Consider the following 25,599-nt stretch of genomic DNA (forward strand, 5'->3'; position numbering starts at 1 on the left):
GCATCAGACTGTCCCCCAGTGTCACCTACAGGCAGATGCCAGCTGAGTGAGCAAAACGGCTGCGGTGGGGAATACACGGGACCCCCTCCCTCCTGCAAGTGGCAGATCCCCGAGGCTCCCAGTGAGCACACTTGCCTTTGGAGACCAAGTGCAGCTTGCTCGACTCCTCGGGGTGCCAGGGCACAGCTCCTCTCATTCACTAATGCCACAGCACTTGGCCAGTACCCGACCAGTGGCCATGAGAAAGACCAACGTGTTTTTCTGGTACCCTTTGGAAAAGTCTAGGGAGAGCTGTGGGGTCGACCTCCCCACCCTCCGCAGGGGGTCATCGCAGTGAGGACAAAGCAGTTCCCAAACAGATCAGGTGAGGCCCCCAGGGCCAACAGGTCAGTTTGGCAGGCAAGAGGAGCTGGCCCTCACCACCAGCTGGCTTATGGGCCAGCCTCTGGAGCTCCCCAACTGCCCACACCCTCCCTGGGGCAGTGGGTGTGCCCTGGGGAGAGGGAGTTGGCAACACACAGACGCGGGCTTCTGTGAATACATCGGCACCGTTTATTAGAAAATGCCTTGCTTATAGAGGTGGGGAGAGTCAACGTGGTCACAAGAACAGCCCCCAAGGGTGGAGATGGCTGACTTAACCAGGGACCCCTGCAGGGCTCTACCCCAACATGGACCCCAGGGCTCGAGGAGTCCTTTCTCCTTGCAGCCTGGGACAGAAAGCGCTGGGGGAGTAGCTTCCTTGTCCTTAGCCCTGGGCCCTGTCTCTTGGCCTCCAGCAGCCTAAGAGACCAGGATGGCAGGCTGCCTCCTCCCAGCAGTCCACGGGCATCCTGTCCCAGGCCTCCACCCCTGCCGTGAAGCTGAGGTCCCTCCCTGTCTCCTGGTCCAGGAGGCTCTGCAGCTTGACTCCTTAAACACACAGAATTGAGGGCCTAATTGTCCTGGGCCTCCCCTTACCCCACCCGGCCAGCACAATTCACAGATGGGGACACTCAGCCACGGCTGGTGGAGCTGAGAGCATTAGTCATGCAACATCTACGGCACTTCCTGGCAAGGGGACAGAGAGGCACTCAGTGGGCCAGGCCTTCCCTAGACACCAGCAGGCATCGCTCCCGTCTCAACGCAGCCCCACCCCAGAGCAGGCAAGTGGGGGAGCTGGACCCACCCTCACCCAGCGTCCCTCAGGCAGGGGACAGGAAGCACGGCAGGCTGCTCTAAGCCATCCAGGGCTCCAGGGCTGCTGCAAGACAGGGTCCTCAGAGCAAGGATGGCTTGGGCCCGGAGAGGTCATCTGATGAAAGTCAGCCATGGCCCACCTGCTTCCCTCACCCAGCCACAGAGATGGCGGCCCCTCCAGGGTGTGTGCAAAGGCCCTGCTGGGCAGCAGGAGCACCACCAGACCATGACATCTAAAATCCATACAAACATTTATTGTCCCTGCCCAGGGGTGGGGATGGGGCACAGAGGACCCACGGGAAGGAGGGCAGGGCTCTGGTGGGAAGACAGTGGCCAGAGGCTGGTGGGCCCTGGGGCCTGGCGTGGCTCTCAGAGGTCACGGAGCCTAAATGGGCGGGGAGGTGGTTCTGGGAGCCAGCCACCCAAGCACAGGGAGCGGTCTGGAGCCCAGAGCAGGACATCCAGGCCCACCTGAGCTGGATCTTTGTGAAAGGCACCCGGGCCACTGGCTCGGGGCTGGCTAAGCCCACCCCTGTCCCCCAGGAGGGAAGGTGGCACCAGGGCCTTGTTCCTCCAGTGGGGGAGGTAACTGTGCAAGTCAACAGGTTTAAATTAAGAATAATAAAAATAACAATACAAAATAAAAAAAGAACCCCTGTCACACAAGCCCACGACAGCCCGCCCTGCCCCCACCAGGTCCCACTGCCCTGGACATACAACCGGGACCTGGTGGGGGCTGGGTCTGCCTGGTAAGCAGCAGTCTTCAGACGGACAGGCCTAGGAGGGGCAAGGATGTGGGGACAGGCATGAGGGGCCGCGGCAGGGGCCGGGGCTCCAGGGTGGTCTCTGCACGTGGCTCTCATGGCGCTGGCTCCTCCCGCTTCTGTTTTCCGTGTCTTGGCGAGGCGCACAGCGTTAGCTCTCGAGATTTATTGCACTGTTTTGGAAGAGGCCTGGGGCTAAGGACGGGCCGGGGCTGCAGGAGAGGTGGGTGGGTGGCGGGCGGGCGGGCGGGAGTCATCGCTTGGTCTTGGCGTCTTCTCGGATCTTCCAGATCACTAGGTGCATGCAGGCGCTGGCATCCTCGCTGGAGCTGTGCCCGTCCACTGTGGGGCAGACAGGGTCACTGGCCGCCCTTGCCGGGGAGGAGCCCCGGGCCAGCCGGCCACTCACCGTTGTCCTGGATGATCTGTCTGAGGTAGTCGGCCATGAGGTTCCGCAGGGAGCGCTTGTAGGGGAGGCCCAGGCGGTGAGGGAACAGCACAGATGTGTCCACCACGGTGCTATGGATGACCTGCGAGGGGGTGGGCAGGCACCTCAGGCCCAGGGCAGGTGTGGCCCCCACATCCCATGGGTCCAGCCCAGGTGGGGGCTACCTTCAAGGCCAGCAGGTCACTCTCCAGGCTGTGTCCGATGAGGATGGTGTCGGCACTGAACATGCTCAACAGGACAGCCTGGACATCCCGCAGCGTGATGCTCGTGTCCGCGAGGTCAGCCTCTGTCACCCCTGAAAACCTGGCAGTGGGGGAGATGGAAGGTGGGCTGAGCAGGTGGTAGGGAGGGGGCGGCGGCCGGTGGCTGGCAGGGAGGGGCTGGGCCACACCTGGTGTTGTAGTCCACGATCTCGTTGTCGGGCTTGACGAAGGTGTCATACACCACACGCAGCTCCGTGTCCACCACCGTGACGCGCGTCAGCTCCAGGCCATACGTGGTGTAGGACTGCGGGAGCCAAGGGACAGGTCTCAGGCACAGCCTCGTCGCCTCGTCCCCGTCCCTGAGGGCTGTGGGGTGGAGGCACAGCCCACTCACAGACGGGGAAGCAGGCAAGAGGCCTTCAGGGCTTCGGGGGCCTGCAGACCCCTGGAGTGGCACAGGGACCCCAGGGGAGATTCAGCCACAGGAAGGGAGTGCGTCAAGCACGGCGCCCAGGACGACCCAGGACATCCCTCCAGGGAGCAGACTCCTGGGCAGGCACCCGCCGCAGGGTGACCAGGCCTCAGGGCGGCAGGCTCTGCTCGCTCCAGCCCCTGCGGCACAGCTGAGAGCATGGCGCCCGCAGGACTCACCATCTCGCAGTCCAGGGCATAGATCCCCGCGTGGGTGTCTTCCGAAAGCTCCTTCTCGAAGGTCCTCACGAAGCCTTCCAGGTTTTCCTTCCGGCCGTCCTGCACGTGTTGCTGGGGGTACGGAAGGGGACTCAGGGACAGGCCAGGCTTGGCTACGCTGGTCACCCTCAAGCCCATTCACGGAAGAGAAGGCCACATCCCACCTCGGGAAGTTCCACGCCAGCAGTGAGCCTCAGCCTACGCCGGGATTGCGCTGGGAGCTTGCCGAGACCCACGGCCCCAGACCTCTGAGGTGGGCTCCATGACACCGTGGTGAGGGCTGGCTAACTGGGCCCTGCGCCAGGACCTGAGGCCGGCAGCACTGTGTCCCTTGACCCCACACCGGCCCAGAGTCAGAAGACAGGAACCCGGAAGGGACACCAGGCAGGCGGGGACTCACCTTTGCGACCTGACAGCCAACGGAGCCGACGGCGGCCGAGCAGCACATGTACTGCGTCTCCCAGCCCCCGGCCACTGAGGGAGAGACAGCTGTCAGGGGCACAGCAGGCCGTCCCGACTCCTCCACCACCCCGCCTTGCCAGTGCCAGGACAGGGCTCCCGAGCACAGAGCCAGCCTCTCCTTGCTGTGGCAGCCAGGCCTCCCCGTGGGGTGAGGACGGGCCCTCAGGCTGAGCAGGAGGCAGACCACCCGCCCAGCAGCTCGGAAGCCGGGAAGCAGGGGCTTGGGCCCCGCAGCCCTGTAGGAGGGAGGGGCTTACGGAGGGCCATGCGGACAGCCACGAGGCAGAACGAGGTACGCTGCGTGCCCCGCGCTGGGACTGCCAGGGCGCACCAAGTGGGCCTGGGAACGGCAGAACCCAAGAACCCTCTGTTCCCAGAGTGGCCACCGCCTCCGAGCTTCCACTTTGACTCAGAGGACGGGAAGGGCAGCGGGGACAAGGAGTGGGGCCTTCGCACACTGTCACAGGAGAGAGCAAGTGGGAGGGAGCCAGCAGGGCTAGCGGGTGGCCGGAAGGCTCAGTCCTGCGCCAGGTCTGGGGGCGTAGCTGGGCCTCACCTCGGCTCCGCCGCAGCCGCCCCCAGTGGTAGTGGCACTCCTCCTCACGGACGCAGCGGCCAGAGGAGGACACCAGGTACTCGGCGCCACAGCGGCAGCAGATTCTGCAGGAGGCTGAGGTGGAGAGCGCAGGGCAGGGTCAGGGCTGGGCACTGGGCCCCAGCCCCTCTCTGCACCCAGTCTCCCAGGCAGTAGGGAGGCCACTCACGGTCCTTGGGCTTCTTCTCCTCAGCCGTGAGGATGACGGCGCCCCCGGGCCGCTCAGGGTGGGGGAAAGGGTAGCCATTCTCCTGCAGCTGCTCCGGGGTGAGCAGGTAGTCCCTGAGGCGGCTGTAGAGGGCGGCCCCTGTGGACAGCGGCCTGTCAGCCCGGGCAGACTGGCCAGGGCTGGGAAGGTGGCCAGGGCTGGGAGGGCCGGCTCACCTTTCAGGTCCTCCACCCGGGGACTGCTGGGGCGGCTGAGTGAGAAGCTGGTCTTGGCAGCCAACTTCCCCCCTAGGACCACTTCGTGGGACACAACCCTCCGGCCACTGGCTTCTGGAAGAAAGTGGATGGAGAGAGAAGAGAGGGGTGTACGTACATCTGTTCCAGGCTGGGCAGTCACCACAGACTGCTCTCCCCCTGGCGGCCACCCAGCTCCCTGCTGCTGTCCACAGGGCGGCGCCCAGCACCAGGGGGCACAGTCCTGTGCAGTCACCCCAGAGCCAAGCAGCCCCGCCCTGGCAGGGCTCCGTGGGGACCAGAGGCCTCTGCTGCCTGCCAGCCCACGTGCCCCAAGGAGGGGATTGTTCCGTCCTGGAAAGCAGCGGAGCGGGAGGGGCTGCGGCTGCAGGAAGCGTCCTCCGACGGTCTCCAGGGCTTTGTGCTGCTACAGTCGCCCAGCCTACAGGGGCACCCAGACACCTGCGTGTGGGCCGAGAAGCTAATGGAGGCGGGGGCCCAGAGGCCAGCGCAAGAGGCGAGAGCGAGTCGGGGACGCGCCAGCTGATTGCTTAATGCACCCTCTCAAGAGGCAGTAATGAAATGTCTTAACCTGGCTCTTTCTTCCTCCCCAGAGCTTAATGCACAGAGCGCAGCCTGGGAGCCAAAGCCTCTTCTGTGAAGAGGCCGTGAGCGGCTCCATTAGCGGGCGGCCCCTCAGCTCCGAGGCCGTGCTCACCAAGGCGGGTGGTTAATGGTGAGAAGAGGCTGTTCCCAGGGCAGGAGGCCAGTCCCACCTCGCAGCAGCCCGGGCGCAGGGAGCCACACGCAGTCTGGCGGTACTATGCTTCCGTCAGGGCTTTTGTCTGGGACCTTGGTGGGCTGAGGGCTGCCTGACCTGCCCAGGCCCTACTCCCCGTCCCTCTGATGGTGGCGACAGGCCTGAATCTCCAGAACTTACTACTGAGACCGGGCACAGTGCTGGGGACCAGGCCCCTGAGCTTCTTGAGTGTGTTCACGGCGACATTCAGGTAGATATTCTTGCTGGGGCTGCGGTCATAGGCCACCTTCTCCTCATTCAGCGCCTGGAGACAGCACACGGCACTCAGCCCGAAGGTCCTGACAGGCACCCAGGAGCCCCACAGCAGGCGGAGTGACCGGGGAGCTGCCAGGACCAGTCGGTCAGGTCTCAGCACCAGAGCAAGGGCTGAGAGCCAGGGAGATGTCTGAGGACTGTCCCCGCCCCTAGCCACTGGACACAGCGGCCCGAGCTGCCAGCCCTGCCCAGCCAGCCAACAGGACACTCACTTCCGGGACCCCCACCTTCTCTATGGCCTCCTGGTTGGATGAGCAGAATTTGAGACACTCCTCGATAAACAGGTTGAGATAGCGTTGGCGGATGACGGTGGGGACCTTGCCCCCAAACTCTTTTGGGATAATGGGTTTCTTTAGACTCTGGAGGAAAAAGAGAGCCAGCAGGGGGTCCTGGGTGGACGCTCAGCAGGGTGCTGCCAACCACCAGCCCCACCACGAACTGTGGATGCCAGAGGCACCAGCAGGAGTAGCCGCAGCACACCCACACCACTGGCAGCACAGGGACGCCCGAGGGTGGAGGGCACGTGGGCTGGGACTCCCCAGGCCAGAAGTTCTAAAACAGGGTCTCGGGGCCGCGGTGCAGCTCAGTGGTCGAGCGCTTGCCTAGTGAGCCCAAGGTTCTGGGTTCATCCACAAAAGAATTTAAAATTAAAAGTTATTTAACTGAACAAACAGCAGAAATGAGATAAACGTGCGAAAACACCAGCTCGCAGAGGGTAGGAGGCATGGAGCCCGCCGCTGGGAGGCGGGGGCAGGATGTGGCGGGCAGCCGGCTGGCGCCTTACCTGTAGAGATGGACTGTGAGCGACGCGCTTGGGGGTGATGGTGGTGGTGGTCTTGGACGCCATCCCTGACAGCGTGCGAGTCTTCAGCGGCTGGCTACCAGGCTCAGGGCCATGGAAGGCCTGGCTGCTGCTGGCCGAGAGGGTCCTCTTGGCACCTGTGGGGGCTGGCGGGGTACAGGGGACGTGAGTGCAGGAAGAGAGAATGCCCATCACCGAGCTGCGGAGAACCAGGCAGCTTCGGTCGTTGAGAGTCAGCAGGACGTGCATCTCCGAGTGCAGGGGGAGCGGCCGGGGCGCAGAGCTCGGGCTGCGGAACGACATTAGGCTCTATCTGCTTTCTGGCAAGTCCATCGAGACGGGGAACAAAAATCAGCTGTGGAGGCCGGCTCAGGCAACGTCGCCGTCGGGGTGGTCTGGCGAGTGGCGAGGGGCACGCTGGGCCTCTGCCACATGTTCCGGCCCCCGACTCCGAGGCATTGACGTCTGAGGGGGACGCCCTGGCTCCTGGGCAAAGGACCAGAGGGTATGGGACGGCCCCGGCCAGTCATTGTGACAAGCCACCTGCCTGTCCGGCACTGCCTCTGTGTTCTGCCTGTCCCTTTGATGAGGTCACAAACCAAATAGTCTCCCGCCCTTGGAGGAGAGCAGGCCTGTGGGGGAGGGGGCTGTTTCCAGGGCTGGTTGTGCAGGGCAGCGGGCTGGGCTGTCTGTGAGGTGGGGTGTCTGGTTGGCTCTGAGCCTGGGGCGACAGGCAGCAGGAGGGGTCACGGCTGGGGTACATGCTCCCAGGCTCCTGCTCAGGCTCCGGAGAAGCAGCTTCTCCCCGAGTTCCTCCTGCCCCTGGTGGGCCTCGCAGCTGGGGCCACAGTGCCCCAGGGTGGTTCCTGCCCATCCTGGGAAGCAGGGCCACGCGAGGCCCCACCTCACAAGGGAGGTGCCCCAGGGAGGGAGCAAGCTGCAGATGCCCTGTGCTCCCGCCTCCAGCTGGCACTCCCCTTGGCTGGTGCAAGCCAGCTGGCAGGCCTTGGAGTGCAGGCTGGGCAGCTCGAGCACCCAGGGACCCCGCCTCACTTGGGGCAGTCCTGTGGTAGGGTGCACCGCATCTGGGAGTGCCAGGCTGCCCAGGATGCTCTGTGACTGCTCCACCCGGTCATCATGAGCAGGGGACCCCAGGAAGATACAGACTTGGAAAAGGGCAGGGTTGGACTCACCAGAGAGCTTTCTCTAAGAAAGGTCCTGGGCCATGGACAGGACCCAAGGCTGCAGGGAGCCTAGACTCACAAGGGTCGCTAAGATGGGCAGATCCGCAGGGCCTGCCTCCCTGGCAGGTGCTCAGGCTGCCCTGGTCCCACCCAGCAGAAGCTGCACTTTTTGTGTGTGTGTGTGTGGGGGGGGGGGGTACCAGGGATTGAACCCAGAGATGCCCAGCCCTTTCTTATATTTTATTTGGAAACAGGGTCTTGCTAGTTGCTTAGGCCTGCGCCAAATTGCTGATGCGGGCTTCAAACTCAAGATCCTCTTGTTTCAGCCTCCCTAGCCACTGGGATTACAGGCATATGACACCACGCCCAGCTCAGAAGCTGTACTTTGAGAAGTTCCCCAGGTGATTCCACTGGTCACCTGCCTCCAGGGTGACCTCCTGGCTGTAGATACCAGAGATGAGGAGACTCACACAAAACAGGACTGTCTCCCCTTTCAATGTCCTGCCCACCTGCCCACTGAGGTATGGCATGATAGGGAAAAGTGTCCCCTCAGAAACCCAGTCCCACCTACTCCAGCAAAGATGGCTGCAGAGATTCATGAGGTCACACCTGTTCACTCAGATCCTGCCATATTTGAAGCCACACTTGGGCTAAAGCTGGCACCACCCTGACAGCCCAGGCCAGTGCCCCACTGGTCTGCTGGCCTCTTAACATCCCAGGGAGGCTGGGTCAGGGAGGACAATGAAGATGGTCCAAATACAGAACACTCCTACCCCACTCTATAGACAGGTTAACTGAGGGCCCCAGGATGGTGCTCAAGCTAATTAAGTGGTACAGGGTGGGCAGCCCAGTGACTATGGGGCTCTGCCGCTTCCTGTACCCAACGGGAAACATTCCCAAGGCCCTCCTCCCTCGCCTTTCTATCAGCAAGAGCCAGGGCTGGGGTGGGGACTCACCCGCGGCTAAGAGGGGGTTGGGGATGTGGGCGATCCTCCTTTTCTCGCCAGGTGCAGCAATGTGGACGGAGGAGGGCTTTTCAGCTGGCCGTGGGGCAGCCTGCAGCCAGCTGGCCGACTCCCTCTGCATCTGCTGGGCCCGCCTGTAGCACACCTCCTGGGCAGTTGGGGGCCGGGCTGGGGGCACTGCTGGGCCCCTCCTCGGGGGCTCCGCCTGGATGAGGTCACATCCTGGGGCTTGGCTGCATATCTGGAGCACCCAGCACAGGTGGCCCCAGGGAGGCTGCCAGCATGGAAGCAGAGGCTCCAGGGGTGGGTGCCCCCCCCAGTCACCCCCAAACTTCTGGAGGGGACCAGCACAGAGTCTTGGCACCTAAGCTCACACTGCCTGAGATGCAAAAGCATCTGCCTGGCCTGCCTCCTTGGCTCCAGCCTCCCCAGGACCAAGGTCATGCCACTGGATCCTGATACACAGGCAGGGTGGGGCGGGAATCCCTGGCCTCTGATTAGGGCAACGCTTCAATCCAATCCTGCCTGATAAAAACTTCCTTTGGACTCTAGCTTCCTGAATCCCTCAGCCCCTCCTCCCAGGAAGGGCTGATGACAGAATCCACTGGAACTCCTGTTGCTGACCTTGGAGCCAGGTTTTCTATCCCAGGCTTTCTGGTGCTAACTCACCATAAACACAGGACAGGAAGCAAAGGCTTAGAGAGGTTGAGCAACCTGCACCAGATCACAGCCCACCAGGGCCAGGACTCATGGCAGTCTCCCCTGCTGTGACACCTACCCAGCGCTGGGGAGAACCTGAGGATAGTATGCAGGCAGGACGCAGGGGTGCTAGAAACAAGTCTGCCAAGTTCCCTGGGCAGGAACACAAGGGGTCTGGCATCCACAGAGGTGCCAGGAACAAATGGGGTTACACCCTCCTCCCCTGGCCAGTCTCTACCCAGGACACAAAGGCCAGCCCTTACCTCCTTGCCCTGCTTGGAAAGATGCGAGATTCTCCTCTTCTGCCCTGGGAACAAGGTGGTCAGGCCTGCACGCCCCTTCTCCTCACTCCTCCCGTCCTCAGGGGGCTGAAACACACGGTCGCCCCTCAACATGGACGTCTCCGCCAGGCCTCGCCGACCCGACCCTGGCACATGCCCTCCTCCCGACCCTGGCCTCCAGAGAGTGGAGGATGTGCCCCTCCAGGCCCTAAACCTGGGGCGGGCTGGACACTGCGCTGGTCTTGCAGCTGAGGCCCCAGCGCCAGGCCTTATCCTGGCTGGAGCAGGGAATTCCACACAGCCCGTCCCACCTCTCCTGCTCCCGCAGGACACAGGCAGGAACTCAGGCACTGTGAACACAGGCCCTGGGAGGCCAGTATCTGGAGGGCTCAGGCCAAGTCCAACTTGGTTGAGGAGAGCTCCCTCTGGTGGCGGATGTGGGGACACTGGATGAGGAGGCCCAGAACAGTCAGGGCTGGCCACAGAGAACCAGGAATCCCTAATGCTTTTGTGGCGTGAGGGAAGAAAGAGGGGGACAGGGACCAGAAATCAGGGAGGCTGAAAGAGAGCAGAGGGGTTAGAAGGAAGGAAAGGCAGGGGAAAGAAGAGAAGTGAGAAGAGAGGCCAGAGTGGGGAGGGGGCTGGAAGGGCAGGGCGAGGGGCGGGTCGGGCCCGATACCCCTTTGCCGGTCATTCTGAACGGTCAGTCCAAACGCTGCCGCGGGAACCCGGCTGGGCGGGCTGTAAGTCAAGGTCCTCTTTCTGGAGAGGGTGCAGGGGGCAGCAGGCGGCCACCGAGGGTTCCTGAATTTTAAATGAGTTAAGAGGCCAGTGCTGAAGGAGCAGCTTCTCCCGGATGCTGAGGCTCGGGTCGTCCAGAAACAGCTGTAGGGCGGCACGTCCCCTTGCAGGGCCCGGACTGAACCCCAAGGCTGGCCCGACCAGGAGCCCAACTTCGAGTGCCCGGTGCCCTCACCTGCCGGGCCAGCCGGCCCTTGTCCTCTGTCTTCACGTTGGTGGACTCGTTGAAAATCCGCAGGCACTCCTCCATGGGGTCGGAGTCAAAGTCGACCTCCTTCTCCAGGGCCGAGTAGTCCACGTCCTCCTCTGTGCCCTCCCCAGCCCCTGAGGAGGAGGAGGAGGAGGGCACGGGGGATGGGGGCGGGGAGGACTTGAGACGCTTGGGCAGCTGCGGGGCAGGGAAGCCCAGGCTGGAGTCCGAGTCAGATTCCGAGTCAGAGCTGAGGCTGGGGAGGGCAGGGGGCCAGACCTGCAGGGCCCCGGGCCCCGGGCCCTCATCCTCGCTCTCATCCCCGAAGAGCTCTGCGTGGCTTAAGGCCCGCTTCTTCAGCTTGGGGGCCTCCTGAGAGGCACCCTCGTCCAGTGAGCGGGCCTTGCGCTCCACCAGCTTCCCCGATGGCGTCTTCCCGCTGCCCTTCCTGTCGGGCAGCTGGTGGGGACTGGGACGAGAGTCCTGGGGCCGGGGGCCCCCACTAGTGGGGCTCGGCTGCCGTCCTGGGCGGTCAGGCCTCCCTTTCCCTGAGCTGGCCACTGGCGTGGCTGAAGATGGCTTTTTCTTGGTCCCTTCTGGCCGCTCCGTCTTGTGCCGGGGGCTGCCAGTCTGCAGACCCATCTTTTCTGAGCTGGCCTTCTCAGGCCGCCCTGGGTCTCTGTCCTTGGTCTTGTCCTTCTTCCGGGCACTGTCCTTGTGGCCAAGGGCTAGTGAGCTCCCACTTTTCTTCTTCTTGGGTTTGCCCTCCTTGGGGCCACCCTGACCCTGTGAGGCCCTGGCCGGGGACGCCCCTCCTGGGCCCTTTGGAGGCTGCCCTAGGTCCCCCACATCATACTGAACAGCCATCTCCTTGGTCTCCCGCTGACTGCCCTCCTCTGGCTCCAAGCCCTCCTTCAGGGATGGCTTCCCAGGGACCTTGCTCTTGGGGCTTGTCCCAGCCGTGGAGGGCCTGGCCTCAGCCGGGGGGGAGCTAGCTGTGGCTGGTCCATCTGCTGCAGCTGGGCTGGTGTCATCCTCAGAATCCGAGAACCTGGCATCACAGCCACCAAAGGGGTCACAGGGCTTCTTGAGAGCAGGCGTGTAGGGTTCGCTGCCACGGCAGCCCCGGGGCCGCTTGGTGGCCCTCTCATCCCTGGAGCTGGCCCTGCTGAGGTGCCGGGCTGAGTAATTGGAGAGTGGGTCATACTCCAGGTCGGTGGACGGCTTGGAGTTGTCCACTACATACTTGCCGCTGGGCACAGGGCGGCCATACCTCCGGGACTGGCTCACAGCCTTGGGAACATACTCCAGGGTGCTGCTGCCCCCACCAACCTTGCCCTGACCCCTCTCCAGAGATGCCAGTGAATACTTGCTGCCCAGCTCAGCAGGGGTGGCCAGTGGGGTGGGTTGGTAGCTGGCATCAGGGGTCAGCAGGCCATGGCTGCTGGAGGCATAGCTAAAGGTCAGCGGGAAGGCGTCCTTGTCCACGGCCGAGGTGGGACTGGCAGCAGGGCCGCAGGGGGCCAGGGCAGACGCCCCGCCGGACCCATACTCAGCCGAGCCGCACTCGCGGGCCGTCTCCAGCAGCTCCTGGTAGCGCCGCTGCTCTAGCTCCACCTCGCTGCGCACGGCCTCAATGGCCTGGTTGACCAGCTCCAGCTCCAGGATGTCTGGGCGGGGCTCCAGCCCCTGGCCCAGGGAGCCATTCTCCCTCTGTGCTGGGGGCTGGGGTAGCTCGGGGTTGTACGGGTCATAGCCAAGCCCTGCGAGTAAGACAGGAGAGGGCCGTGAGTGGGCCTGCAGAGCACTAGGCGCTGCCCCAGGTCCCGCAGTCCTTAGGGCCCACGCAGAGGGGCGGAAAGAGGGTCAGGGTCCTGCAGACTTCCGAGCTCGGCTCGAGGAAGTCACACGAGTAACTCACAGTGCAAGAGACATGACAGTCTCACGGTTCCAGGCTCTGGGCTGGGCCACCAACCAGCCCTGGCAGTGAACGCCAGGTGAGGCCTTCCACAAGTCAGTGGTTTGTGTGCTTCACTCTGCCCAGTGTCTCCCTCAGGCCCCTCCCTTTTCTTCATATTGGAATTTGATCCCAGGGGCTACAGCCCTAGTCCTTTTTACGTTTGAGACAGGGTCTCGCTACATTGCTCAGGCTGGCCTCAAACTTGCCATCCTCCTGCCTCAGCCTCGGGAGTCACTGGGATTATGGGCGTGCACCACTGTGTACAGTTTTTTTCTTTTTCTATTTTTTGAGCTGGGGTCTCCCTATGTTACCCAGCTTCCACAAACTTTCTTGAGCACAGTAAAGTTCACAAGGCCTGCGCTCACCAGGGAGAAAATGGAGGCCAAGAAAGCACCCAGCACTAAGCATGTCGGGGGGAGGGGGAAGTCTGCCACCTGGTGTGCCATCCCCTCACCCCGACATGGATTCGCAAAGGCAGGGTCTATGGGGATCACCTGGTGTAGGAAAAAGGAAAAGCACCGGCTGTTCAAATGCTCCGAAAACACCACAAATGGGGTGTGGCGAGTCATGCTGCTGGCCAGCGGAGGGCTGTAGCTTCTAGACGCTGGACAGGGCAGGACTCGGATCCTCCCTGGAGCCTGAGGAGGGACCAGACCTGCCATAACTGGATCTTAGGACTTCTGGCCTCCAGAACTGCGTGAGGATGAACCTGTTCTACTTATTTATTTTTTGCGATACTGGGGACTGAACACACGATAGGAGAGCGCCCAACCACTGAGCTACCTCCCCAGCCGTCTGCACTGTTTTAAGCTACCAATTTCGTGGTGACTTGTTACAGGAAACCAATAACCTGAAAAAGAGAAGTCTTGCCTGGAAAAGATTACCACAGAGTTGAGAGGCAGATGGGAGAAAATGCACAGGTCAAAGGAGCAGGACAAAAGCCCAACCTGCTTACTCCACAGGGAACTGCACCCAGCTGTCAAGAGGAAACAAATGAGACCGAGCAGGGAGAGAAGGGGAACCTTAGAGAGGACGGCAGCAGCCAAGAGGCCACCACATGAAGCGGCTCTGCCACAGCCTTGCTGCAGGATGGGGTGGGAGGTGTTCTCTGAGAGCCGCTTGCAGTATCCTGGCTCATCCAGAGCCCACCCCGCAGACGCATGCATAGACAGATGTGCAGACACAGCCGGAGGCACCAGCAGCAGCAAATAAAGGAGAGGCCCCACGAAAGCCTGCCGGTCACGTAGGGTTAAAGAGGAGCACATCCTAAGCCCACCCCCAAGTTACTCTGCTGTGCGAAAGACAAGGCCATGAGGGTGGGGGCAGGATGAGCACAGTCTGTGCCCTTCAAAGCCTCTTCATTAAGCCAACAATGGGAACCAGGCTACCACCAGGTCCTTATCATGCCAGCTGGCCAGTGGTCTCAGAGGGCGGGAGCCCTTGTGGACAGCAAGGACAATGGTATCTTCGTTCCTTCTGTATAGAGTGCGGGCAGGCATGTCCAAGACAGGCCGATAAAGGAATGAGACAAGCTGGGGAGCCAAGTAGCAAAAGGTGATGGACAGGCTGCGGCCCGGCACCAGTTCTGGGAGTTTCCAGAACCAAGGCACTGTCTGCTTCCGACTCTGCTTTTCTTTTCTTTTTTGGCAGCACTGCAGATTGAACCCAGGGTTTCGCACATACCAAGCTAACACTTTACCACCGGACTGCACCCCGCCCTCCGTTCCATATTCGAATGCACACATTCTCCATACACTTACTGTCAGGAGTTTTTGCTTCATTGTCTTTTTTTGTACTAGGAAGCTCAGGGCTAGGCGAGCACTAACCACTGAACAACACCCCAACCTGTTTATTTCTTCTATAACAAACCTGTGTCCTTGGTCCACTGCTATCCTGAGTAGGACCTGCAGACCTTCCTACAGAGAGCTGGGCAGCTGCAGACACAGGCTACAACTGGAGCCCAGTCAGACCTCCAGGTCTTGCTCAATGGTAGGAAAGACTGGTAGGTTTCCCTGGCATCTGTGCAGGTTAAACATGGTCTCCAAATAAGCCCCGTTCTCATCCCAGGAGGCTGTGCCTATGGCACCTCCCGTGGCAGAAGGGACCCTGAGGTGCCATCAGGGGCGGCCCTGAGTGGAGGCCACCCAGGGTCACCACTGGGTCCACATGAGAGAAGGAAGGAGGGCCAAAGTCAGAGAAAGACTGGATGGTGCGGTGCTGCTGGCTCTGGAGCTGGAGGGGGGCTGCAGGGCCTTGGAAGGGTGCAGTTCAGCCCACACCTCCATGATCCAACCACACAGTTTGAGGGTTTACCACACAGCTCCAGCAAATGAGGGTGCCCCAGTGCCCATCTGACAGGGGCTCTGCAGGGACCTACGTGGGATGGCGCATCTCCACTCTGTTCTGCTTTCACCCTGAAACCACAAGTTGCACCCATGTTAAAAACCATGTTCAGAAAGCTGAAGTGAGGCATTTACCTACCTCCAGAGAGAGCTGCGCAGTAAGGAGGGGTGGAAAGAAAACCAGGAAAGCCAGAGTCAGCAGCTGGACAGGTGCACAGTGGGGCTCCCCGGGGGTGTGCAGGCAGTGCCAGGTCAGTACCAATATCACAACCCCAGCAGGCCCGACCACATCCAGGGCCCCAGGATCAGGAAGTGCAGCTGCACTGCTCCTCTGCCAGGGAGAAGTGGGGCCCTCCCATCTTCAAGGGCAAGGAGCTGGGGACTGAGCACATCCACTGAGGAGGACAGGGCTTCGCCAGGAGGGCCATTGCTCTTACCCAGTCGGCTGCCCCACCCTTGGGCTGGGGCAGAGGGAAGGGCCAGTGTATTGAGAGGGAGTGGTACCCAGGGGCCCTTAAAAACTGAGCCACACCCCCAACCCTTTTTATTGTTTGGAAACAGGGTTTCACTAAGTTGCTTAGGGCCTTGCTAAATTGCTGAGGCTGGACTGGAACTTGCAATCCCTGTGCCTCAGCCTCCTGAGCAGCCGAGATGAGAGGTGGGCACCATGCACCCAGCCTAGGAAAATGTTTTGCATGCTGCTCGATGCGCCTGGGGGCTCACCTTCTTGCGTGTGGTGAGGGGACAAAAAAAAAAAAAAGAGGACACTGGGCTGGGTTGTGGCTCAGTGCTGCAAAATAAACACTTTTTTTTTTTGTATTGGGGATTGAACTAAGGTACTTAACCACTGAGCAACATTCACAGCCCCTTCTTTTATGTTTTATTTAGAGACAGGGTCTCGCTGGTTACTTAGGGCCACACTAAGTTGCTGATGCTGGCTTAACTTGCAATTCTCCTGCCTCAGCCTCCTGAGCCACTGGAAAATAATCACAATTTAGAAAGGAGGACTCTGAGGTGGGAAGGGCCTACCAGGGAGACTTGGCCAGACCTTCCCATTCTGAGAACTAATCCAGGTGGAAGCAGATGGGAACTCCTTCAGGGATTTGGAGAGGTAAGCACTGTTTGGTAAACAAGATTAATTGCATTTTTTTCAGAGTAGGGTGACTGGAGAGGCCCTAAAGGCTCCTCTAGAACACACCCTTCCTCCCGACCTCGCCCAGGCAGCTCCAGCAGCCTCCAAGCCAGAGCCCCTCTGGCAGTGACTTCAGGGATGTCCCGGGGGGGGGCTGGTTCCTTCTGCTGGAGTTCCAGCCAACGGGGCCAGCTCTCTCCATGACCCAGTCCTGAATCAGAAGCCCTGTCACCAGCTCCTCAGAGGTGCCCAACAGCAGAGCCAGGAGGGCTGGACACCTGCAAGAGGGTGAGGTTTCTTTCTGGAGCCCTGGCACTGGGTCTAGGACCCAGCACAGTTCTCCATCCCTCCTAACCTCACTTTGGTCACAGTTCTCTGCCCCTGCCACACCCTACCTGCCTCTGGACTGGGAACCTGGTCCCCCAGGATGAGCAGAAAGCCTGGCACCAGCTCTAACTACACTTGGAATGACCAGGACATAGACGGCAGAGCCTCCTCTAAATTCCCAGTACCTCCCTGGAGCTCTGCCTTTGCCACCTCCTGCCGGCACCCTGAGCTGGGATCGCAGTTGCAGAGGCAGAGTGGGAGGCAGCAGAGCCCTGTGCCCAGGCTTCCCCTCACCCACTGGGAGGCCCACTGGGCGGTCTAAGGGACCGCCATCACCTACACCCACTCCTCTCCCAGCCTCTGCCGTAGGCCCGAAGACTGATAAAGGACAAGAGACCGCACTGACAGCCCCCACTCGGGCGGTGGTCCAGCACGCTGATCCCAGAAGGCAGCAGGACCACCAGGGGAGGCAGACAAGGCCCTGCACCCTGAGCTCAACTAGAACACAACAAGTCACAGGCTTGCTGGCCACTGGGTCTCACCCAGCCCCAGGAAGTCACCTGCGTGGCCTGAGGACTCAAAGGTAAAAAGGACAGTCCCCAGAGTTGCCCACTGGCTCGTAGTGTCAGATGACCCACCCACTTCAGGTTTTCCAAGGAATATGTTCCAGCAAATAGTAACCCCCAAAAGCACCTCAGTGGATGACAGTATAGCTCAAGGTCCCCACTGCAGGCCTCATTTGTTCTCCCAGGCCCTTGGTGATTCACAGGGGCCTCCCCTCCCAACCACAGTAGGAGCTCCTTATGCCGCACCCTGGATGTCAGGTGCCCAGGGCCCTCTAGACACAGCCCCACTGCATCTCCATGACCACTGACTCTAGGAGGGCCCCACATGCCTGGGGCACAAGCACAGTATACCACTGGAGAGGGTCACACACAGGCACCACAGCAGGCCCAGGCCTCAGCACTGACCCAAGCCTCACTGAAGCCCAGCCCAGCTACAGGCCTCTCCCAGGGAGCCTCCCTGAAGGAATCAGAGCCTTGGCAGAGGGTCCTCTGCCTCCAGGACTTGTTTCCCAGCCTTCTCTGCCCTAAGGCAACCCACGGTGTGGGTTTCTCGGCAAGGTTTCTCGGCAAGGTTTCTCGGCAGCTGGAGCCACTCACCCAGACCTAGGAAAACAATTCCCCAGCCAGACTTCAAATGCCACTTGCTTAGCTTTCTGAGGCAAGGACAGAGAAACCACATGAGCTGCCCTGGACACATTTATTAAGCACACTGCTGGGCTGCACCTCCACACCCAGCAGGCACCTATGCCCATTGCTCAGGCTGGAGAAGGGCCCACAAAATGCTCACAGCATGATGTGGGGGGCTAGGATGTAGTCAGAACAAGAGATCAGGGCTGCCTTTCCAACCACCACCCAGCCATGGAGCAAAGGACCAGAGAAGGCAGCGGGGGAGGGAAAGGAAGTCGCCTCCAGGGTGGGCTGGAAGTGGTCTGTTCCCCCTGCACTGCTCCTGCCTCTCCCATAGTCCAACATGGGCAAGAATCACTGTCAGGGCCCAAACACACAAATTGCAAACATCAAGTTCTCACTCTTCCTCACTAGTACATTTTCAGTACCCTAAAGTGCAATCCCAGTGGGGGTTGTTGGGGCCACCTTTCCTTTACCCCTAGCCTAGTAACACCGAGGAACCTGGGTACTCACAGGGAAGCTGGGGTGGGGACCACCACTGGCCTCTCTCCACCCTACTCCACAGTAGCCTTGCCAGGCCAGGGTTTCAAAGGCTGTTTGTTCCCAAGAGTATGGCCACAGTGTCTTCTAAGAAAGTGCCCACATGCCAGGGTCACAACTGAGCATCAGAGTTTTTATTCTTGACAAAGGAGGCAGGTGCAGGGTGACACACGGCCAGATTTCCAGAGGGATTGCCCACCCCTTCAGTCACTCCTCCAGCTGGCCATTCTCCTCAACCAGAACCACAGAGGGCCCGTGTCTGCACAGCACAAGGGGCTCACCACTCCCTCCTATTACAGCCACTTCCTCCAGGAAGCTGTCCAAGACCCTCCCTAGGGAAGCTGCCTTATGTGCCCACAGGCATGGCAACCTGGAAGTGGGGAGAGGGAAGTGAGGTGAAGACTCTGGCCTCACCCCACCTCCTTTGGCCTGAGCAGTGGCTCCTGCTCTTTGAGACCTCAGAGACACTGTGGGGTCTCCCCAGACAAGCAGACTGTGCCAGGACTAAGGGACAAGCATATGAGCCACACTGCTAGGTCACGCCCAGAGTCTTCCAAACATGCCCTCCCTGGGGAACTGGCCAAGCCACCATCACCCTACAGCTCAATGCACTGAACCAGGAGAGGGCCCAGCCGTGACCAGGCAGGCCCAGTACAAGCATCTGTACAGTGATCAGATGAATGAACACAACACTAACCCAGAGCCCCAACCCTCTGTGGTGACAGGAGACACCAAAAGGACAGGGTCACGCTTCTGTGTATGTGTATGTGGTATGGGGAATGAGCCCAGGGGCATTACCACTGAGCCACATCCCAGCTCCAAACAGGAAAGCTAATCAGTCTCTCAGGCCCTCATCTTTGGCACAAGTCCCTGTCCCGACTTTGCACAGACTAGTAGGTCCAAAGCAGCCCTCCAGGGCCTGTGTAGAAAAGGACAGGTAACAAGCAAGCATGTCAACGGTGAGCCCTGCTGGCCCAGGGGCAGCAACAGTGCTGGGGCTCCCTCACGCTCCTCCTGGGAGGAGCCCAGTCCAGAACCCTGAGCAGAGCACCCCACTCCACTCCACTTCCGGCCCTCAGGCAAACCCCTGGAAACCAGATTTTTCAAAGCCAGACAAGCAACTACCTGATGCCCACAGGACTCCCGGGCGAGTCCAGCTGCTCTTCTGCTGGAGACTAGCCTGCATCTGTGATTCCCACCCTATGCCTGTCACCCTCCCTCCATCTGTCCCACAGGTACTTCCTGAGTCCCAGGGAGCGCCAGGGAAAGCTCTGGGTGTTACAGAAGGCACTAAGGACCACAGTGTGTCACCCCAGCTCATCCTGCTCTGGACCCTTCTGCATACTGAGGCAAGAAGTGCCAGGGCAGTTTCCCTAGGAAGCCAGCACCTAGTTCCCACCTGAAGCCTGTTATCCTCACAATTGCTTCTAGAGAACTGCTGGGCACCACAGGGCCCACGCAACCTGCCCTAGGACTGCTGGTGCTCACATTCACTTCCTCAAGGAGGGCATGGCCACCACAAGAGCCCCTGGGGCTGGGCCACCGAGGAAAGATGGGAAAGGCAGCCAGAAATATTCTGAGAAGTGCCAGGAATTCCTTGGCATCTGCCCTGACCAGCCAGTTCCCTCTCCTCTTGATTCCTTGAAGTCTTTCCTGCATGAAGGGTCACAGCAATCTACTGCATATGGACAGCTTGAAGAGTAAGCACAGCCCTGCACACCCCCGCTCAGCCGAAGCCATCTGCTCCTCACTGCTGCTCAGGTACAGAGGACGCTGAGGGTGGAGGAGGGAAACGACCTTGCCCTGCACTACGTAGACCTATTGCCTGCACTGGCCGGGCACACACATGCTGCACGCCCACTGAGCAGGAGACAACCAAGACAAGGGACAGGCCCACCTCCCTGCCCAGCCAGGGCCTGCACCATAGGAAGCCAAGCTAGGCACCTCCACTTGGGACTCCACTGTCCCCATGGTGGCTGAGAGCACCTGCACCTCGCATCTGAAATCCCTGAAGCAGGCTGTGAGGCTGAGGCTGGGTGAGTACTTGGGACCTGCAGGTCCTCTGGGCACCTCCCAGCAGACAGGTGGTCCCCAGCGACACTAGCAGGCCTGAGCACCCAGGCTGGGGGAGGGCAGGTGTTTTCATCGTTTCGACCTGTCTCCACAGGTCCTTGGCCAGGTGCTGGGATGCTGGGCCAGAGTGTTCCCTCAGCCGAGGGCACAGCAGGGTGCTGAGCAGCAACCCTGACCTCTACCTACTCCAGGCCAGGAGTTCCCACAGTTGTAACAGTCACAAAGGTCCCCAGACCTGGCGCAGGGCCCACCAGAGGGAGCAGGGTTGCAGTTTGAGATCCCAGATCTACTGATCCACACTAAGTAGAGGATCCTGAAATGCCAAAGTGGCCTTGCACAGGAAGGCCTTATTTAAAAAGTCCAAGCCTGGAGGTTCTGCTCCAGGTTAGAATGGGCCAAGAAGCCAGCTTTTCAAAGCCCACCGGCTGTCCAGGGCACCCAGAACTGGGGACAGCAGAATCCCGTTGGATTTGTGAGGCAAGCCATGACTACTGTAAAGGCTCACCAGGCTCCAGGCCCTCCGCTTCCAGTCTGGGAGGGATCATGGCAGTTAAGAAGCATTTGACGTCTCTGTGCTCCCCAGTGTTTCTAGAATGAACGACACGTCCAGTCCAGAAAGATAAAGCACCAGGAAACAGAGGCAGCACGTGGGACACACAGGGCCAACCCACCTGTGCGTGTGGATGTGGGGGAGGGAGGCTTCAGGCCTGCCACACTCACTCAGCACCTGCTGCGCTCCAGCGTCTCTCCTCCACCCAGCTCCCAGAGAATGAGGACAGAACCACAGAGCCACCCAGCCAACCACCAGCCGCAGTAAGCTCCAACTTGGAGTTTCTCCGCTGCGCAGGGTGAAGCTGCATCCTAGGCCTCTGGAGCCAGGCCTGGCCATGCTGGACTCAGGTTCCTTGGATAGTAAGAGCCTTAAAGAGAAAATAAAGTGGCTTCCCCAAGAAACCATCCACAACCTGGGGTTCTCTGGCAGGGTAACTGTCCCTCAAAGAACTTGCAAGTGTCTGGGACATTTGTGATTGTCCTGACTGGGAGGTAGGAGAGGAGTACCACCGTCATCAACTAGGGCAAGACCAGAGATGCTGTTCCACACCTACAACACACAGCCCTCCCCACCCAGAACAATTGGCCTGGACATCCAGAGTACTCGTGAGCTCCATAGCTCTTACCCCACAGGAGGCAGCCAGGCTGACCTGACACTGACCACCAGCTAGTGAAGACCCCCACCCCACCTCCTAGCCAAGCCTCCTGATGTGGACAGCGCTGCCTTCTGCTGGGTTTTCTTTGAGAAACTCGGATCTTTCCCTGGGAGGGAAGTCTAAAGCCATTCACTCTCCAGGCAAGAGCTGGGTCCTGAGAGTGCCCAGCATGTTAGGTCTCTGAGAAGAGGGCACAGGGTAGCAGGATGTCACCCCTACACTTCGTGAGAGCTGAGGGGGCACCCAGCCTTGGGGGCGACATTGCTGCCAGGTGCCCTCCTTGTTCTGAGTCAACTCAGAGAAAGAAGAACCCACTCTGACAATAGAGAAATACCATCACCACCTCCCTGGCCTTAGCCCTGCCTCAGTTGGGCCTCCCTGGAGACAAAGGGCTTAGTTTCCTTGGCCTTTCAAAGAGGAGGTGTTTCCCCAAGTCCAGTAATTCTGTCTCTCCCAAGGCAGAGTCCCAAGCCTGACCCATACTGGGCACCAGGTGATCCTGGGGCCAGGGATCTGGCAGCAAGACTGGGTGGGAGGCAACACTGGGGCTTCACCACCGCACTTGGCCTGGCTCCCACGCACTGGCCCATGTGCACAGGGGAGAGGCTTCCCCTCCCTGGGCCTTGGCTTCCTCATCTGTGAAACGGGGACGATCCTTACTTTACAACCACTGTGTGCAGAGAACACACACAGCCTGATCAAGCACACACTGCAAGAACCAAAAGGAACCGGAATCCTTCCTGGCCATACACTGTGCTGGCTCAGGAGACCACTGCCCAAGGCCAGGGCTGTGGCACGAACACAGGGAGCTCAAGGCCCACGCAGCACCTCGGTACCGTGCCAGCTAAAGAGGAGTGACCTGAGCACCTCTGCTCCAATCACACACCCAGTCCTGACCTGGTCCCTCCCTCTACCTGTTCCCACGCCCAGGAACACCCCTCCCTCCTTTCTGGCCTTGCTCAACCAAATCCTATTCCTTCCAGAAAGCACAGTACTAGGAAACACTCTAGAAAACTCTGCACTTGACTCCAGTCTCCTACGCCCTGGACGCTGTCAATGCCCCACCAAGGATGACTCTTCTATCCAAGTCTGACACCCCAGACCAGAGCCAGAGATCCTTGGGGCTGAGAAGGTATATCTTGCCTGTGCCTATCACTCACAGCCTAACCTGCTCTGGACAGCACTCTCCCGGGTGGCTACGCAGACCCAAGAGGGACAAGCTGCCATGGACCCTGAGGGTCTTACCACTGGGGCTCCTCATCCACACCCTCACTCAGAAGGAAGCTGTCACCTGGGAGCGTTTCAGCAGGAGTGGGGAAGCCAGGGACTTGGGGCACGTAAAGCCTGCCAGGTCAGTCTTCTCATCCCCAACACCATCCCGTCCCCTGGCCAGCCCCAAAGGAGCCAAGCGAATCAGGGACAGAGCCCAGAGAGAAATGGAGTCCTTCTGACCTGTCCTCAGAGGGTAACCACCAACCCTCTGACCCAGTAGGTAGCAGTATTGTCCTCAGATGGCCCACAGATCCCTGAGGCCCCAAGCCTGGCCTTGCTGGAAGGTTGTGGGCAAACGCCTTCCTTCCCTCAGCCTGGTTTCCCCACCACCACACCAAGCTCACAAGGCCATGGTGATCTGTGAGCTGAGCTAAGGGTCCGGTTCCACCGTGCCCCAGAATGGACGCTGGCATCATTCCTCTCCCTCTATCTGCGTTCGGTTCTGGGAGGTCACTGTCCTGTCCCCCTGGAATCCCCTAGAGAGGACAAGTGAACACGGACAGGAGTTTGTTCTCCTGTTATTTGCTGCAGAAGTAAAGGTGCATACAAAAGTGCTTGGCAGGGCTGGGGAGATAGCTCAGTTGGTAGAGTGCTTGCCTCGCAAGCACAAGGCCCTGAGTTCTAATCCCCAGCACCGCAAAAAAAAAAAAAAAAAAAGTGCTTGGCAAAGAATAGGGGCTCAGAAACCAAGATGGAAATCAGAATGAACACACACATGCTGGATAAAAACAAAGGAGAGCAGAAGGGGTGCTTCTTCCTCTGTTCTTCCGCAGAGCCCAGATGGACAAGATAAAGGCTGGGGAAAAGGCTGAACTGGAGCCAGGCATGGTGGCACACACCTGTAATCCCAGTGACTTGGGAGGCTGAGGTAGGAGGACTGAGACCCCAGGGAACTTAGTGAGACCCTGCCTCAAAATTTTAAAAAATTAAAATGGCTGGGGATGTGGCTCAGTGGTTAAGTGCCCCGGGGTTTAATTCCTGGTACCCAAAACAAAAAACAAACAAACAAAAAAAAAAACAAACCACATGAAGGCTGAACTGAGACGAGGCAAGGCACCTCCTTCCAGAAGGCAGAGATACTTCCTCCCTGCCAGAAACTGGAACAGAGCTATTCATTCTCCACCAGCAAAAAGGAAATGTAGCCACCAGCCGGGTAAAGGCAAGCAGGTACGTTTTTCCCATGGGACTCTGAGGCACACAGGACATCACCAAAAGAAATTTTAAAAATGACCTTTTTGGAAACAAACTGGCCATTTGTGGTCTAGAAACCTACCAAGAGGCTGACATGGCATGGAGGGGCAACCTGAGGAATCAACGCTCCTGACTTAAGAAGCTGGAAGGCAATGATGTGGGGGGACTCAGAAAGCCAAGACAGGCGGGGTGTGGAGTGCATGCCTCACATGTACAAGGCCCTGGGCCCTATCCCTGGAACATCACACGCAAGAGCAGCAAGTACACAAGAAGTCAAGCAACTGCACTGGGACAGGATAAAAAGGGGCCTGGGAAGCTCGTGGCTGCAGAGAAGCCTCCCACATGCACTCCCTGCCATCCCCACCTGTGGCTAAGGCATCGGTGGGCACACCACCCTTCCGCTTCCACAGCAGAGCCTCCTGAAAGGAGACTTGCATCGTATGCAGCTCTGAATCCACCACGTGTGGCACAGCAAGGGTGCCGGGTGCCGGGCAGCAGGTGCGGAGCTGGACCAGGCCGCTGGGTGCAGGTGTGGGTCTTCTTGGAAAAACACTCTTTTTCTCTGACAAAGGAAAACAGACCTGCGATCTAACCTCGCAAGGGTGCTCCTCTTTTTAAGTCGGGAGATCCTGAGCCCAAGATCACTGCCCTAAGGGGAATGTGAGACATGTATGAAACCAACAGCGGATGAGAAAACCTGGGAGTGAGGAACGAGGGCCCGAGGGGCGGCGACAGCCACTCCCGAGGGACAGAGGGCCCGCAGGGCTGTGAGCCACGCCGGGCGGGACCTCCCTGGGGCCGGCCCCGTCCGCGGCGCCGCTGCCCTGCCTCACCTCAGCCCCCGCTGCTCACAAGAAGCCCTGCCTGACCCCGTGCAGCACTCACCACGGGCTGCCGCCACCTCCGTCCGCAGGGTCAGCAGGACACCCTCGGGCAGCCCGTGCGGCCGCAGAGCGCGAGTGCGCCCCGACCCTCCGGACGCGACCCCCGGGCGGCGCGGCGCCTGCCCGCGAGGTGCGGCCTGCAAGCGTCAGAGAGCCGGGCCGCGGGGCCGAGGGGCGCCAGCGGGCGCGCCGGCCAGGCTCAGGAGGCCCGGGCTCGCGCTCCGGGCGGCGGCCTGGCCGCCGGCGTGCGCGGAGGGGCCGGGCGGGACGCGGGCCGGCCCGGCGGAGCATCCCGACCCAGACCCGGAGCCGCGCCCGGGCGGGCGGGCGGGCATTACCTGCTGCGGGGGACGCCGCTCCGCCACCGCCCGGCGCGCCGGGCCCCCGGGCCCCGCGGTGCCGGAAGTGGCAGTAGGGCCGCCGGCAGGGCCCCCCGGGCGCCCCCGCCCAGTAGGGGCAGTCGATGGCCCGGAAGAAGCCGGTGGAGCGTAGCATGGTCCGTCCCGCGGCGGGGCCCCGGCCCGCAGCCGCCCGGGGCCCCTCACTGGCGCCGCGGCCGCCGCCGCCCGCGCCTCACGGACCCCGCCGCCGCCATCTTGCTCCGAGGCCCCCGGAGGCCCCCGGGACGCCGCCGCAAGGGCCCCCGGGAGGGGCTGCCCGCGGCGCGCCTGCTCCGAGGCGCCGCGGCCGCGGGGTCGCGGGGGGCGGCGGGCCCGTGCGCCGGCGCGCGGGGGCCCCGG

The 25,599-nt window shown here is 60.7% G+C and overlaps 1 protein-coding gene across 1 annotated transcript; it reads right to left on the bottom strand.

Moving 5' to 3' along the window:
- Positions 1 to 1,410: 1,410 nt before the first annotated feature.
- On the bottom strand, positions 1,411 to 25,475 carry REXO1 (RNA exonuclease 1 homolog). The gene is made up of 16 exons (XM_079114819.1): positions 25,198 to 25,475; positions 10,723 to 12,500; positions 9,729 to 9,833; positions 8,758 to 8,971; positions 6,600 to 6,763; positions 6,043 to 6,174; positions 5,681 to 5,804; positions 4,723 to 4,836; positions 4,508 to 4,645; positions 4,300 to 4,413; positions 3,682 to 3,755; positions 3,243 to 3,353; positions 2,780 to 2,895; positions 2,553 to 2,691; positions 2,350 to 2,470; positions 1,411 to 2,282 (listed from the first exon to the last, which is right to left on the bottom strand). Exons 1-16 carry the CDS (start codon positions 25,352 to 25,354, stop codon positions 2,194 to 2,196), a joined length of 3,690 nt encoding a protein of 1,229 aa, XP_078970945.1. The 5' UTR covers positions 25,355 to 25,475; the 3' UTR covers positions 1,411 to 2,193.
- Between the last annotated feature and the right edge of the window lie 124 nt (positions 25,476 to 25,599).

Source organism: Sciurus vulgaris (genome assembly GCF_902686455.1).
Source record: "Sciurus vulgaris genome assembly, chromosome: 16".
NCBI classification, from domain to species: domain Eukaryota; kingdom Metazoa; phylum Chordata; class Mammalia; order Rodentia; family Sciuridae; genus Sciurus; species Sciurus vulgaris.